Below are 16,398 nucleotides of genomic sequence, written 5' to 3'. Positions count from 1 at the left end.
AACATTTTAAGAAAAAATACATTCATCTTATCAAAAAAAAAATTTAATTAATTTGTAGTAATTAAAATAATTGAAATAGAAATCAGCGCCCAGCCAAGGGACTTGATTTTAGTTCTGAAATCAGATATGAAAAATTCCCATTCCCCATGCAAACAAATGACATCCTTATAACCGTATCCTGGGCTGCATCAAAAGGAGCGTGACCAGCAGGTCAAAGGAGGTGATCCTGCCCCTCTACTCTGCTCTTGTGAGACCTCACTTGGAGTATTGTGTGCAGTTCTGGTGTCCTCAACATAAAAAGGACATGGAACTGTTGGAACAAGTCCAGAGGAGGGCCACGAGGATGATCAGGGGACTGGAGCACCTCCCGTATGAAGACAGGCTGAGAAAGTTGGGGCTGTTCAGCCTGGAGAAGAGAAGGCTGCGTGGAGACCTCATAGCAGCCTTCCAGTATCTGAAGGGGGCCTATAAGGATGGTAGGGAGGGACTCTTCATTAGGGACTGTAGTGACAGGACAAGGGGTAACGGGTTCAAACTTAAACAGGGGAAGTTTTAGATTGGGTATAAGGAGGAAATTCTTTCCTGTTAGGGTGGTGAGGCCCTGGAATGGGTTGCCCAGGGATGTTGTGAATCTTCCATCCCTGGCAGTGTTCAACACCAGGTTGGACGAGGCTTTGGGTGATATGATTTAGCGTTCGGTGTCCCTGCGCACAGCAGGGGGGTTGGAACTACATGATCTTAAGGTCCTTTCCAACCCTAACTATTCTATGATTCTATGAATTGTGTCAGATGAGCCAAGGTGCACCATATACTTTGTCATACTTGTAAGCTTTCTTCCTGCTCCCAAAAGATGAATATTCATCTTGGCCATGAAATGCCCATGAGAGAAGGACTGAAATCCTCAGTTTGATCCCCAAATCCTGTGGATCAGGAGGACATTCCATATGCATCCTTCTAAACCATTTGGAATTTCATAGACAAGGGTAAACTAGCTGTAATTTCCTAGACAATGTAATCAGTCATTAACTAGACAATGTACAGTGATTAACTGTAGTGTCCAGCAGAGCCGTAGTAAAGGTATAAATAATAGAGAGTAGAAGATGATTAGCAGGGAAGGAGATGACTTTTCCTAATCAAATGAGAATTATAGTGTTCTTTGTTTTCCAGTTCATTAAATTACACGAATGAGATAATTGCTTGACTTTTATTTGACTTATATTCTTTTCTTTGTAATTTGGTTCTTACATCTATGCAGGATTTTACTTTTGCTTCTTACAATGTTACAGTTTCCTGGACATTTTTCCTCCTCTTGTTTTTTTTTAAGTTGCTTGTTGGGTTGTTGTTTTGTTGTTCCCCCCCCCCCCCCCCCCCGAAAGTATAATGCTGTCAGTGTCTTAAATTTAACATTATTTTTTATTCTTTTACAGACTGAGACAACTATAGGCCTCAGTTCATATCAACAGAAGAGGTAAGCATGGTTTTATGAAAGTTTAATACAGCCATCCTATTGTGAGGTTTGTGATAGTTTTAATAATGAAGTTTTAGAGTAATCAAATAAAATACAAAACACGTCATTTTTCAATTATTTGTCTCATACAGAGGAAATTTAAACTGAAAATATTTTTTAATATTGGATAGCCAAATCACTTCACGTAGGGGATAAGAAATGGAATGATTCTTTAGTTCACTTTGTAGTATATACTGTAGAGTAATTCTGTGTAAAGAGGGGGCAGACTGAGACCTAGCTTGCAATTTATTTTGTCATTTTACTGAAGTTTTATTGTGAAAGCAGTAGGTTTGTTCACTTGCTTCAAAAGTTGTTGGGGTCCTTTTGAAGAAAAACTTCATGATGTTACTTGCAGTAGATTCTTCCCCCTTCTCATTGCACCGCTTCTCCTTCCCCGCAATGTAATCTGTTATCAAAGAACTCTGCATATACAGTATCTGAGAAGAAAAAGAAGTAGCCTCTAATTTTTTGCTGGGAGCTCCTCAAATATTCCTGTGTATTTAGTGAATACATTGAGCAGTAATAGTGAAGCTTGTTTCTTATACAATAACATTCCACGGACTGTCATGTAAAGCATAGCTTGTTTTCAGTATATACAGCTAGATTTTTTTTCATGGGCCTTCCCAGGAAATCTGGTAAAATGACCATTCTTTTTTCATTTCAGATGAGTGTATGTAAAGCTCTTATTTTACTATGCATACAGTTGCTTAAACATGGGCTTAAGAGCATTCTCTTTGCAACAAGTTTTGAGAAATCTCTGGAGGGGAAAAAAAGGCAGTGTTTTTAATTTAAAAACCTTGATCCTGTTTGTATCACTTGCCCTCAATCTGTGCTGCTTTCTGATTAGATACAGACCTAAATCTTGCAATGTAAATCTCCTGGATTGTATGAAAATACTGTAGACTTTGGCTTATCTAGTACTAGGTTTCTAAGTATGCTTGAAATTCAGGGTATCCGGGGGAAAGAGGGAACATGAAGGTGCTGAAGAATCTTAGGAGGATGTGGCAAGTCTTTCACTCCAGGTGAAATTCAAACATAAGTTCACACTATCATGATAATGTTAAAGAGTTATTATGTATTGAAATAAGGCTGTTACTTTATATTTTGATCTGAAGCTTGAGGCAATTTGTGTATTATGGTAATGTGAATTTTGTCAAACTTGTGTTATATGAACTTCTCATTTGTTTTTTTAATTAAAAAGATTTATCTTGTTCTGCATAAACCTTGAAACTTTGTGCTGCTGTACCTTCCCTGAACCTGTCTTCTTTCCCCTTACTCAGCAATGGAAGCTTCTCTCTGCCCTTTAGGACTTCTGACCATTTATTTCTTATCTTAAAATTTCTGCCTGGTGCTTTTACTAAACAATTTGATTTCTACTTGCATGTTAACATTGGATTAAGTAAGCAGAACATGCATTTCCCATACATAGTAACTTCTAAAGATGTATTAGTACTAGTTTCCCTATTAAGCAGTTACACATGCTATACATACACCTCCATGTGTGTAACTGTACTGTGATAGGATAATGAATTACCGCATGTAAAGTTACCATGCATTTAGAGTTATGTGAATTTAGTTTTCCTGGTTGCTGCAATCATATGCATCATAACATCTTGGTCAAGGTTAAAGAACAGATGGTTTTTAAAGATCAAATTAAAATTATATACTTTAAATAATTAGTTTACTAGGGGATTTTCTCCATTTTGCTATCTTGGACTGCTTGTGTGAAACCCTGCACTCAGACTTTGCACAGCAGTAAAAGAAGCTCTTAAATATCATTACTGAACTTCTCTTGTATGTTGAAAGATAAATAAGATGATCCTTAACGCTTTCAGAAGAGCATAAACAAATAAAATAGGTTATAGAACAGTGTAACTAATATTAAGTACCTAAACTTCCATTTTTGTAAGCCAAGTAGCTTAAACTAAGTGATTGTTGTATTCTCTTCCTTGTCATGGTTGACTTCTGGTCACTTGTAACTCACAAACAACATGAGTCATTTAAGAAGCTAGTTACCCCAGTTGTTTTTTACTTGCCCTTCCTGCCAAAGATTCTCTTTTCCTGTGACAGAGAAAGTGGGTATGTGCGCCTGTGGCTCAGCTGCTGCAGTTTGTGGTCCAATGACTTATTTTACCCTGCCAGTGATGATGGGTTTGTACGTGGATTGTAAACTGGAGCTGTAGTGCTGTGGGTATTTGTTTCCTTCTTCCAGACCTGCTAGAGGATTGCAGAATGGTAGGGGACACAGCTGTGAATAGGAGCTTAAACAGCTGTAGCTATGTGGTACATAGAATCTGACTGATACTTGCAGTCAGATTGCAAGTATAAGAACATGAGTATAGGAATGGCAGTTGAACTTCTGAAAACCATGATCACTGTATTTTATGTCTTGGGTAAAGTCAAACTTCCTGGAGATAGCTTAAACAGAATAGTATATTGTTTCAGTCATTGAGTCTCAGTAGCAGGAAAATATCTTTATTGGGACCTAGGGATTATGTGCAAATTTTGTCTCCCAGGAAACAACTGACTTTGACAGTCCTTGAGAATGAGACTGAGGCCATGGGTTAGATATGCTTCCTGGATTTTTTCATTTTCATTTCTCATCTAAGATGATTTCTTCCTGTGTTCTAATAAAACAGTTTACAGATTTGAAATATCTCCAGGCTTGCCAAGGATAAATAGTCCATTGCGCTTAAGAGCGCTAGCCTACTTGGGGTTCAGTTGCAATACAATAAAGGTGTGTATCACAAGATGCCCTGTTGCAAAGTACATACCTGATTTGCTGTCTATCTCTGGTATTGGTTTTGTATGGATCTTTCAAGTATTGTTCTAGGTGGTTTTGTTAGGTGTTTTTGTTTTTTGGGTTTTTTTTGGGTTGCTTTTTTTCAAAGGTGTTGCCAAAACCCCTAGGTTTCTGGTCCACTGCTTCTCTATATTTGTATTTCATTGTCCTTATTGGAAATTGCAATATCTCCTACGTGGTATAGCTTGCAGGTATTTCTTCCCTATCTAGAAAATTTATTCAGTTCTTTGGTCTGCTTTTTAGCACTAATTGGAAGGAGAGAAATTAACTAGCAAATTAATTTTTGTTCTTGCCCATGGTCAGGTTATAGTGCATCAATTCAAGCTTCACCCTGTTCTTTCCCCACCCTTTCCCCAGACAGCCCCCTCAGGAAGTGTTAGCTTTGAAGTTTAGTGTTTGATATCATGAGTATGTTTTTCTTGATACAGGCTTAATGTTGGCATAACTGAGCCAACCACTAGCTGGGTGTAGTTTATGAAAAACCTTTGTTGCTAGTTGTTTCATTCATCTGCAATTACAGCAGTGGCTACTGCTAGATACCAAAAACGTCAAATGTTTTGTGGGAGTTCACTTTCTCACTGAGGCTGTGTTTAATACCCATATTTCTAAAATAATTCGGACTTTAAAAATTTAAATGTTTTCTCATGTATGCAGCTCAGCCTTATTTTTAAATATTAACAAATCATGCATGTATTTGGGGAAATATGATTGGTTACTTACTTTTTCTTAGGCAAAAATGATCTGTCTTTGAAGTGACTTTCAAGGACATTCTGACACAAAAAGTACCCACTGTGAAGTATTTGCCTATTTGTCATTTTAAAAGTTCACGTGGTTATTTTTAGGCACACTTTTGGTTTACTTTGTGGCAATGGAAATAACATAGTGGTGGCTTTCTAAGAGTTTTTGTTGCTAAATAAACTCTTTTTATTTATTGACAGTTTGTTTGACAGTTTAATGCTGTTGTCTTTATTTCTTGAGGACTTATGGCACAGGAGAGGAAATAAACCCCTTTAAACAACTAGTAATGTGGGAAAAATACATGTAGGGCAATGCTTAGATTTGAATTTTCCACAGTAGCAATTAAAGGTGGTATAGATAAGATTTCACAAAGCACAGACCTCCTCCAGAAATCCCAGAACAGCTAGAAAAGTAAAACGAGGATACAGAGGAACAGTTACTGCCCAACTTTGCAGATATCTTTAAATACTAGATTTTACAAGGATTTTCTTCATCTCAAATGTAGAGATGTGCATGGCTTATTTAAAATTATGAGTGCCTGTGAGTACTTTGTAATAAACAGCAAGACATTATAGAAATGCTGCAGAATGTCCTTAGAAGAAAATTGTGTCTTGGCACAGATGGACATCAGTATCACCTAAAGTCTTTCCAGGCATTGGTATTTTGACCATCCTTATAACTGCATCTGTGCCTAACCTCATTGAAACATGAAGTTGCACTTCAGTGAATTGCATCTGGTAGTAGTTTGCTTCTGGGTGATAGCAGTACAGTAGTTAATAGTTGAGGTAGATACCCTCTAACTTGGATGACTGGATGGTATGGTGAGGGTAATGATCATGTCAGGGACTGTTTGTAATTCACTCTTGAGTTGTTTTTGTTGGTTTGTTTTGTTTTCTTAATCAGAATTCTCACTGAAGGGAGAAAGTGCTGGGACTATCTTAAATCCTTGCCAGGAACTAGTCATTCCTGAAACTTCACAGGTCCAGATGACTTCTGGCCTGTTCTTGGTCTGCTGGAGCTTGTTGCAGATGTCAGTAGTCCCTTCTCAGTTCAAATGCATCTTTTCCTTTTCACGTTGTTCTTGACTTTGAAAGTTAGACAACTTGGAGGGGTAAGGAAAGAGCCATAGCTCTACATGCACACAATAGTAATTAACTTAAATGTCATTATGCTGTAAACTTGCCCTACCCAAGGGTGTATCCAGCCTTCAGTGAGTAAGTGCCCAGCAGAGCAGACATTATCATCATTTGAAAGTCTGCTGCAAGTTGACTCATGTTCAGCCTTTCTGTAAGCAAAGTTTGGGAATTCCAATATTGCTTGTTCCCATTTGAACCTTATTACAGTTGTTGCTTTTATAATAGCAGGTGGAATTCATTATGATATAACTGCTTTACCAACCCCATCCATTTAAAAATCCTGTATTGCCTAAAAGGCTATCCAGGATAATATAGCTGAAAAAAATGTTGCTTGAACTTTTCACATACATGGAGAATTGTGTAAGTCTTGATTGTTCAAGTTGGGTCAAGTTACTGTTGACTCTATTTGAAATAAGGAACTTCATTATCACTTTTGGAGATATTGTAAATATTTCTGATAACTTTTCTATCAGTAATATGCCCTTTTACCAATCATTACCAATAGAAAAGAGGCTCTGGCTCATTGTTCAGAGTTTTTAAATTGGGAAGGAATTGACAAAGCTATTTAAAAATCATTATCAAAGTAGGGTTGTTTCTGTTTAGTGTTACCTTGACAATGGAGGTATGTGAGCTTTTTGTCCTTTTCTATTTAAAAAGGCATTCAAAACTGGACCATAAACTTTGACATATGAGATGATCACTTTGAAGACTTATTACCAACTTATTTTCATAGAATCATAGAATCGTAGAATAGTTGGGGTTGGAAAGGACCTTAAGATCATCTAGTTCAAACCCCCCTGCCATGGGCAGGGACACCTTATGCTAAATCATATCACCCAAGGCCTCGTCCAACCTGGCCTTGAACACTGCCAGGGTTGGAGCATTCACAGCCTTCCTGGGCAACCCATTCCTGTGCCTCACCACCCTAACAGGAAAGAATTTCCTTCTTATATCCAACCTAAACTTCCCCTGTTTAAGTTTGAACCCGTTACCCCTTGTCCTGTCACTACAGTCTCTAATGAAGAGTCCCTCTCCAGCATCCCTATAGGCCCCCTTCAGATACTGGAAGGCTGCTATGGTTAAACCTCATGAGGTTGGCATCAGCCCACCTCACAAGTGTGTCGAGGTCCCTCTGGATGGCATTCCTTTCCTCCAGCGTATCAACCGAACCATGCAGCTTGGTGTCATCGGCAAACTTGCTGAGGGCGCACTCAATCCCACTGTCCATGTCAGCGACAAAGATGTTGAACAAGACCGGTCCCAACACCGATCCCTGAGGGTCGCCACTCGTTACTGGTCTCCAGCCGGACATTGAGCCATTGACGACAACTCTTTGTGTGCGGCCATCCAGCCAGTTCTTTATCGACCAAGTGGTCCATCCATCAAATTGATGTCTCTCCAATTTAGAGACAAGGATGTCGTGTGGGACAGTGTCAGATGCTTTGCACAAGTCCAGGTAGATGACATCAACTGCTCTACCCCTGTCCATCAGTTCTGTAGCCCCATCACATAAGGCCACCAAATTGGTCAAGCAGGATTTCCCCTTAGTGAAGCCATGCTGGCTGTCACCAAGCACCTTGTTGATTTTCATGTGCCTTAGCATGCCATCCAGGAGAATCTGCTCCAAGATTTTGCCAGGCACAGAGGTGAGACTGACTGGTCTGTAATTCCCTGGGTCATCCATTTTCCCCTTCTTGAAAATGGGGGTTATATTTCCCTTTTTCCAGCCATCGGGAACTTCACCTGACTGCCATGATTTCTCAAATATGATGGCCAGCGGCTTTGCAACTTCATTTGCCAGCTCCTTCAGGACCCGCGGATGGATCTCATCAGGACCCATGGACTTGTGCATGTTCAGATTTTTAAGACGGTCTGAGGGGATCTTCCGTCACGTGGTTTCTCCCTCTGTTGAGACAGAACTGGGTCGTTCTGCTGCCCTGGCTGGATTTGTAAAGCAGCTTTGCTTGCCTGGAACATGTGGCTGCTGGCTCTGTCTTTGGGCGTCTAGGATTTAATAGAGTCAGAAAACAAAGGTCTAAAACAAATATGCTATACAAAAGCATTTAAGGAAAAAAAGAAAGCCATTGGTCTTGAGCCATTCTTTAGCCTTTCCTGTTTATTTCTTTCATGTTATTGACTCCCTGTTTTATGTTTCGTTGCAAGGATATGATTTCTACTCAGCCCAAAATAAAGTGTTACTGAATTACAGAGATACTTAAGTGTGATCACATCATTCTGAATAAGAAAATGTTTCAGTCAATGAGACTGCTTTGTACTTTTTTTTGTAACTTACACCGTGGGTTATTGATTGTGCTCTATGTAACTGAACTGGTAAACCAAGCAATAGCAGAAGATGTTTCCAGACTCTTTGCTGCCTTCACTGCTGGATTGTGGTATTTTAGTCTTCATCAACTAACATTCTCCTAGAATGCTTGCAGTGGGAGGTTAGTATAGGCAAAGCTAAGGAATGTTGCTAAAGAAGTGGCTGTCTTCTGGAGATTGTTTCTAATAGTATAGACATGGGTTGTTTTCTCCCATGGCCTCAGTACCATCAGATGGATCCAGGATTATGTACTAGTATAGATGTAGCTTGATGTGCATGTAAATTACTGTTACTCGTTGAAGATGATGTTTGGATATTGCTATGAAAGATGATATTACTCTATTTAGCTTACTGTTTCACTTAGCCCTTACTGTATAGAGGAAAACTTAACACTTCAGTTATGTCCATTTCCAAGATAGGTACTCTTGTATAATCTTTCTTGGAGACATCACGTAATCATGTAAGTGGCTGGTAAAATTAAGATATTCTGACTGGACAAGTTTGTCAGGCTGTTTCTTCTTTTGAATTAGTTGTTCTGTTATTAGTATTAATGTTTTACTGAAAAAGGGCAATTTGAGATAGGAAGGGGGCAAAAATGTGTAATTTAACAGTATCTGTTACAGCATTTTAATTTTCCTTGCAGTGTATCCCTATATCGGGGAAATTGCCGACCTCTCCGGTTTGAGCCACCGATGCTGGATTTCCATGAACAGTAAGTTGAAGCCTTTTGATCTCTTTGGTTAGACAAATAGAAAAAAAATCTCAAGAACATTTAACCTGACAGAGAAGGCTGTATACACAAATTGCAGTGATAGATTATCTGTAAGTGTAGTTGACCTACTCCTTGCAGAGAGCTGGTGTACTCAGTCTTAAACGTCATGTAGCGACTTGTAAATTGCCATGCTTTTGGTAGTGTAAGTACTTGTACTTACTTTAATTACCTGTACAGCTGCTCTGCATAGTGGAAAGTGTTATAAGTGTAGAACTTAATGTAGTGAGGTAACATTACCTTTCTGCTTGTACATAACCCATGTCAGAGAGCATCTACTCTAGCATGTCCATTTTACTACTGCTTTGGTAGTAAGGTAGCCAGGACAGTGGCAAAAAAACTTTGTCAGTGGATCTGCAGTAATTAGAGAAGTAATGTAGGCTTGTGAAAACACAGCCTCGAGGAGTACAGCCTCCAAGAACCCACCTCCATGCTTCACCTTGCAGCTGGTTGCTGCAAGGTTGTAGATTACAAATTACACTGGTGAGTGCAGTAAAAACTCAAACTTGTAAAGCAGTTTGCTCTTTTTTAGATTTACTGTAAACTTACGTATTGATTTGGTTTTAAGTAATTTTAAATTGTAAAGGTTTTCAGTTTGTGGTAATCGCAGAATTTGACACATGAAATGTATTTTATATGCCTTTTTCTACCGTTAATAAAGTGTTTTGTTGATGTGCTGTGAAATACATTGCTTTGCTGTCATCCTTAGTTTGTGTGTTAATCTGAAGAAAGCTGCATGTGCTTCTTTGCTTTGTGGGCTTCCAAAGATGCTTTTTTTTTTTTTTAATTTTCTTGCTAAATATAGATCCCAGACACTATCATAAATACTTCAAGCTGTTCTTCATTATATTTTGACTTTTTATATAAACTGTGCTTGTCAGAGCTGAAAGCATTGAAAAGAGGGTGTAGATCTACTACATTGCTAAAGTAGTGCAGATTATTTTGGGAAGGGTTCTGTGCAATAAAAGCAAAAGTGTGCTGGGGGATTGATGCCTTTTATCCACTAAAACAGGAAGCCTGTATGTAAGATCCTGGTTCGTTATGTTTATTTTTTTCTGACAGTAGATGCTAATTAATGTATCTGTTATACTTTAGGTTATAATCTTGAGCAGAGATCATATTCTGATTTATTAAAACTTCCGTAAGATGTCAAAAACAGTTTTAGAAAAGGTCTAGATATGAAGCCCTAAAGTTCAGTTTAAAATCTGTACTTTGGCATTTAATTAAAAATGAACCAACTCCGAGAAATGCTGAGTAACTCAACCTTATGGTGGGAGCACCTTGGAAGTTAAATGATGCAGATTTAAGTTTTCAGCTCTTTTGCCTTTTAAAATAGGCAGGGTTTTCACATTCAAATTCTGTTTCTTCTTTCTTTGTTAATAATGGATTTTAGGAAAGCATAAAATGCATATTTAGTTTCTGAATAAATATTGCACCTAAATGGTGTTTTGCTAATAGGTAGCTTGCAAAAATTATCAGAGCAAGCTTGTTCAAAGTTCATGTTTATGCATGTCTCATTCCTAGGCTAAAGAAAGTTGCAATATTTCATTTCATTTGTAAGCTAACCCATTCTTCCAGTGACATTTCTGGTCTGCTAAATGTGTGGGTTTAATCAGATGTTTCAAAAACATGCCAACTTGAGCAGGAATAATACTAAAAGTTACTTTATCTGTGGATTTCCAAAAATCAAAATCAGAATTAAGTTGATAAATAGATTCTGTAGACATACTTCCTGTGTTCCAGCTGGAGATGAGATTACAGTGGCCCTATACTCCTAGTTTGTAGTTGGTGTTTTTTTTTTTTTTTAAATGCTGTTTTAATATAAAAGAAATGCTACCATATTCTACCACTTTGAAGGCAGGCCAGGTAATTTCATGTTTATCAAAGGAAATGTATGCTGTATGTTAGGATATGTAAATCTTTAGCTCACTTGATGAGATCCCAAATGTTCTCTGTATACATTAAGCCTCTGGGAATGAGGTGGAATAGAGGCAGGTTCTCCCGTATCACTGCTCCAGGGGGCTGCTTGGAGTAAGTGGAATACTCATTTGGTTATTTAATATGAAAGCTGCTTGATTCTGTTTCTGAAGCAGCACCAGTCTTTCCCTGGAGGGAATTCTGCCACATGTTGGCTATCAGTGATTTGGGGCTTTAAAGGAAATGAACATGCGTAAAGCCCTCCGCTCAAAACCAGCTCCACAACTGACTCCCTTTATTCTTACTTGCTTTCTGTTCCTTGTAATCTCTTCTAATCTGTTACTCTATTTTGCTATAAAATGGGAATGAAATAAATGAAGTGGTCTTAACACATAAACAGCCGTTATGTTGTCTTCCATAGCTTTGGGAGTTGGCTGCTCTGTGGCTATTTTGGCAGAACAGTCATTACCTATATGGCTTCCTGTGTTTGAGGCAAGTCTTCACATTCGGGCTCTTGCAGGTGTCCCATCTGGGTGTAGACTAAAGAATACTGTTGCAAGGCAGTTTATATTCAGTTCTTGTACCTGCTTTGTGGGAGACCTTGAATCTTCATAGATCTGGATACATTGCCTTCATCTGTGATAATTCAACTCTGACTATATCAAAAGTAAACCCATGAATTCTTTGCAATAAATATTTTGTAGAAGTAACTTTTGGTAATGGAGCACTTGGGTGTTGTGTATTTTAGATTACTAACATAATATAAGCTAGGACTGCTTACTGTAAAAATTTAGAAATGTGGAATTCTTTTAAAGATGAAGTTGTCATCTTACCCCTGCTTCATAGAAGTGATTGGCAATGTATGAAATTACACTTTTAGCAAAAGTGATATTTTAATCCTTGGTCCATGTTTCTGTGGTGAACAGAGCTTCTTGCCTGACTCAATTTGAGCAAGGTCCCATTCTGCAAAGTTTTCTCATTGGTAGGACAGTTTTCTGAAAATCTCTCACTTTTCTGTTGATAAACAGTCTCACTTTGTATTTCCTTTGCAATGTTTTTCTCGGGATTTTTATAATGTTTTCGTACTTGTTTGTGAGCTCTAGTATTTGGCAGGATGTTCTATGGAGGCTTGAGTAGGCCTTGAAAGCAGTTTCTTGGAAATGCTCAAATATTTGTGACCTTCTTGCAGGTCTTCAGAACTGTGCAAGAACTATGTTACTTGAAGTAACGTAATGTTAGGATAAGTTTAGCTAATTATCCTAAACGTATGTTAACTTACTTTCTTCAGGAACTCTGATCTCTTACCAGTAAGTAGTGGAGAATTTTAGCAACTAGAGAGTTCATCCAGTTCACTAGGGTTGTTAGATTTCAAACAATTACATTAACAAATGGTGAAAGGACCTCTGAGGTATCTAAAATGTGCCAAAGGTTTGCACACTACAGTTGATACACATCTAATGTGTGAGAGTGGTTGGAATTTTTAAAAAATGTTACCAAATCAAGTTTTTGCTTCCATTGGAGCTTGTTAAATGTAAGAAACTGTTGACAGTGAATTGACATTTTAGTCCAGATTCTACCTCTGGTTTTGTTAGCATAGCATGATAGACTGCAAAATGCTGGCAAAGGAAATAATAGTTTATTACACTCTTCATTCAAATCACAGTTGATGACATGATTGGATAAGACTCTATTAATAGTGTTTTGTAGATGGGGTTTTGCTAATTGTGTTTGGAAGAGGTACGATTTGTTGTATGTAATCGAAGTTAGATTCCTAACTTAAAATGGGGCATTTGCGCTGTTAAAAGAACTTTATTGGTTTGTTAAAAGCCAGTGAAGTCTGGAAGCTGGGAAACAATTGGTTTAGAGGCTAGTACATGTAGGAAAACAAACCCTTTCTATTTTCTTTTGCTTTTCCAAGTTGAAGATGCATTTAAATTCTCAAACTTAGATGATTCAGTTGCTTCTTTAATTGAAGTTAGAGTAACTTGTCTATGTCGCTCAACCAGTGATGCATACAATGCTCATGTGAAACAGGAAGAATGCTCTAGTCACTAATTCTCTAGTGCAGGAACTAGCATTTTCTTCAGAATGGGGTAGAAAAGGCATTCCCTTTCAGTCTCTAGAGAGGGAACCTTGCAAGACCAGCTCATTTCACTTCATTAGAAGTAGTTGGATACACTACAAGTCGACACCCAAATTCTTATTTTGACTGACTCCCTCTGATCTTCTGACTGGAGAAGTATCTGTATTGGTTCAGGAAGTTCTCAAGCTGCATGTATTTAGAGGCTGGGAGAATTTTCTGGGCACCTGACTTAGTATGCTTTTCACATTACCCTTTTGCCTTCTAGGTATCTGCTTTTCTCTCCTGTCTGACCCTGGATACTGGTTTAACCCATGTGAAACTTTTATGCTGTTCGACAACTGATCTTACAATTGTTTCAGCAGCTGCTGAAGATTCTAAAAGAAGATACTTAAGGGAAGACATATTTGTTAAGCTCTCAAATTCATTAGGAGTTTTATCTGAAATGAATCTTGAGTATGTTTATCTATGTTCCCAGGATAACAAAATCTAAGTGAGAAGCTTTTGGTTGACTTCAGTTGTCTCTTCAGTTTCATTAGAAAGAATAGGAGATGGAAGAGGAAGAATTTATCTGCTGAATTTATATCTCTTGCTTTTCAGTAATAGATTTGTATCAGTTTTCATAAATTAAGTGAGCATTTTATGGAGGTCCCTATATGCAGACACTGGTTTCCTGTGTTAAGAGTCTATCTCTCAATCCCTAAAGCAGCAATGAATTCTATGACAAGGACATGCTGACAGTACACTGCAGATACTAACTCAAGACTTTAGAAAGACTTGAGTTGCAGCAGTAAAGAACATTAATGCAGGCTTTTTTACCCATTTGAACAGGCACCTCACCCTTGTTAATTACCATCTTCTCATTTAGGTTGTGGTATCTTGGATTTTATCAGCGTAGGTGGACCTAATATTATGCAGGGACAAAAAGATCAGGAGCAAAATCTTACATGCTTTGACAGTTCATATTTGCCTGGAGGTGTGTGTCTGTTCCAGTTTCTTGCAATGAAAAGTGCTAACTGTGAGTGCTCCAGGAAATTCTGCTGTAAAATTTGGCACCACATAACACTATGCTTGTGCAGATCATTGCGGCTTGATAATCCACAGCCTGGAGAAGCATCCTGTATGTGATTATTGCGTGGGATGTAGGTTCGTAAGGGTGTCTGGTCCGCACTGTTTTACCTGGATTTTACCATGTCTGGTGGCAGAAAGAACAAGTGAGGTTTGTCCTACTTCTGTAGATTTGGCTAACATCAAGCTTAAACCATATAAGGAAAGCTGTATCTGAGGAAAACATAATACTGGTTTAATTGTTTCAAAATCAGAATGGTCAACAAAATAGTAAAATGAAACATAGTCCTAGCAACAGAATTCCTTTTTACTGACTTCTGCCTTTATCACCTGTAATCATACTGTGGTGTTTTAGTGTGGAACCTGAAGTTAGTGAGCTGTTGTATCTGCTGGTTCCCTACTAGTTGTTTTTATAGGCTTTAGCCTCTCAAATATATTGTCTTGTATTTCCTTCTTTTCCATACCAGGAACCCATGAGGGCTGTAAGAGACTCTTAGTATTTGAAACATTTCCTGGTATGGAGTTTTACTTCCAAACTGCCTTTCTGACAGCAACAGTCTGGCACTTCACTATTACAGAGTCATTCAACATGGGGTTCTTGGCTTTGTGATGTTTCATACATTATGCAGCAGAAAAGCGTCACTTCCATCAACTCTGATCTTAGGCTTTCGGTACAGAACTGGTTCTCTGTAGAGACCACAGGCGATACACTAATCATGTAGTTTGCTCACATGTAATGCAGAGCTTAAAAATCTACCTCATCTTCTCTCGCTTCCTGCTGTTGTGGTTGGTGGGAACTGTTCTGCTTGATTTCTTTCCGTTTTTTTTTTTGTTGTGCTGGTAGAATCAGAGAGAACTTGTTTAAGGCATGACCGCTTTCTCTAAATGATGACTAATATCCCCCTGTATACTTGTGACAGATATGAGTACTTTTATTTTATGGCTTAGCCTGGGTGTTTTGTACATGTTTTAAAAGGTAATGATTAAAATGGTTGTCTTAAATACTTGTTAAGCTAGAGAAGTAAAAATGAGATTTGTTTTTGATGGTGAAAGAAGGAGCAAGAACAAGTATTTGCTGATGGAGACATGAAATTAGGAGGACTCGGCAAGCAAAGCAGTTGTAGAGTGCGTATATAGTCTCCTGTGAGTGACGATACAATTTACTGAAGGTTAATAAATGTGGCTTTGAATTAATATCATGGTCTTTAGCATCTATCTGTTTAGCCCACGTTTCATAAGTAGCAGGTCCTGTCTCTTAACTGCAGTCGCTTTTTAAATTGTGGTATAGTTTGATTACTGTCACTAGATTCTCATTCAATGCAACCTCTAATTTACAGTAAATTTATGTTGCTCTATCTATTGAGACACATCTCCCCCCCTTCCCCTCCAAGCTATAGAAATGTGCAACTACAGTAGTGCTTATTAATTTGGCCTATTAAAGTTAACTGAGGATGGCAGAACAATTGCCTGTTATTGGTCATCATCTCTTCAGGTACTGCAGATAGCAGTTGTCATCAATAGTTTTGCAGTGCTTGCAATGTTCAGAGCAGGTGACATGGAAGGGAATGCTACATGGAATACGTCTAGAAAGTTAAGAGCTAAATATTTTGGATTCCAAAATTTAATTTGGAGCGAATTATAATCTACACGCTTTAGTGGTGTTTTGGTGCTGATGCTTAACAAGTGTTAAAAGGAATGAAAAACATTCTGAAGAGATGCCAGACTGAAAAATCATTGGTGAAACTGAAGTTATTTATTGGCACCTCAGCTCTTGTAAGCAAAGAGGGACAAGCCTAATGCTTGTATGGAATAAACTATTATCATGTCTTGTTACTGAAAATGTGTGCTGCTGTTCAACTGTTTTGACTTCTCTGTTTTAGACAAATTCTAGAATTTCTCTCAGGCACTTCTCTTTCTTTCCTTAAGATACAGATTCAAATGCAATATAAAAAACAAAATATTTATTGCTGCACATGTCTGTATACTTAATTCTGTAGATCACAAGATGCAATTCCTGAAAAGTTCTAGGTTCGGAGTAAGACTACTTATATAGTCTT

General features: G+C 38.1%; 1 protein-coding gene across 1 annotated transcript in view; it reads left to right on the top strand.

Annotated features, from left to right (window-relative positions):
- Nucleotides 1–16,398, top strand: part of TMEM131 (transmembrane protein 131) — a 100,446-nt gene that overhangs the window by 33,739 nt on the left and 50,309 nt on the right. Inside the window, exons 3-4 of the mRNA XM_061459725.1 lie at nt 1,428–1,468; nt 9,151–9,219. Coding sequence (XP_061315709.1) covers nt 1,428–1,468; nt 9,151–9,219 — 110 coding nt within the window. The remainder of the gene's footprint in view (nt 1–1,427; nt 1,469–9,150; nt 9,220–16,398) is intronic.

The sequence above is a fragment of the Pezoporus flaviventris genome, unplaced genomic scaffold (assembly GCF_033815535.1).
Source record: "Pezoporus flaviventris isolate CSIRO_AGI_PZ_B2104156 unplaced genomic scaffold, CSIRO_AGI_Pfla_v1 ptg000030l, whole genome shotgun sequence".
Taxonomy (NCBI): domain Eukaryota; kingdom Metazoa; phylum Chordata; class Aves; order Psittaciformes; family Psittacidae; genus Pezoporus; species Pezoporus flaviventris.
This window is presented reverse-complemented; position numbering and strand designations above follow the sequence as displayed.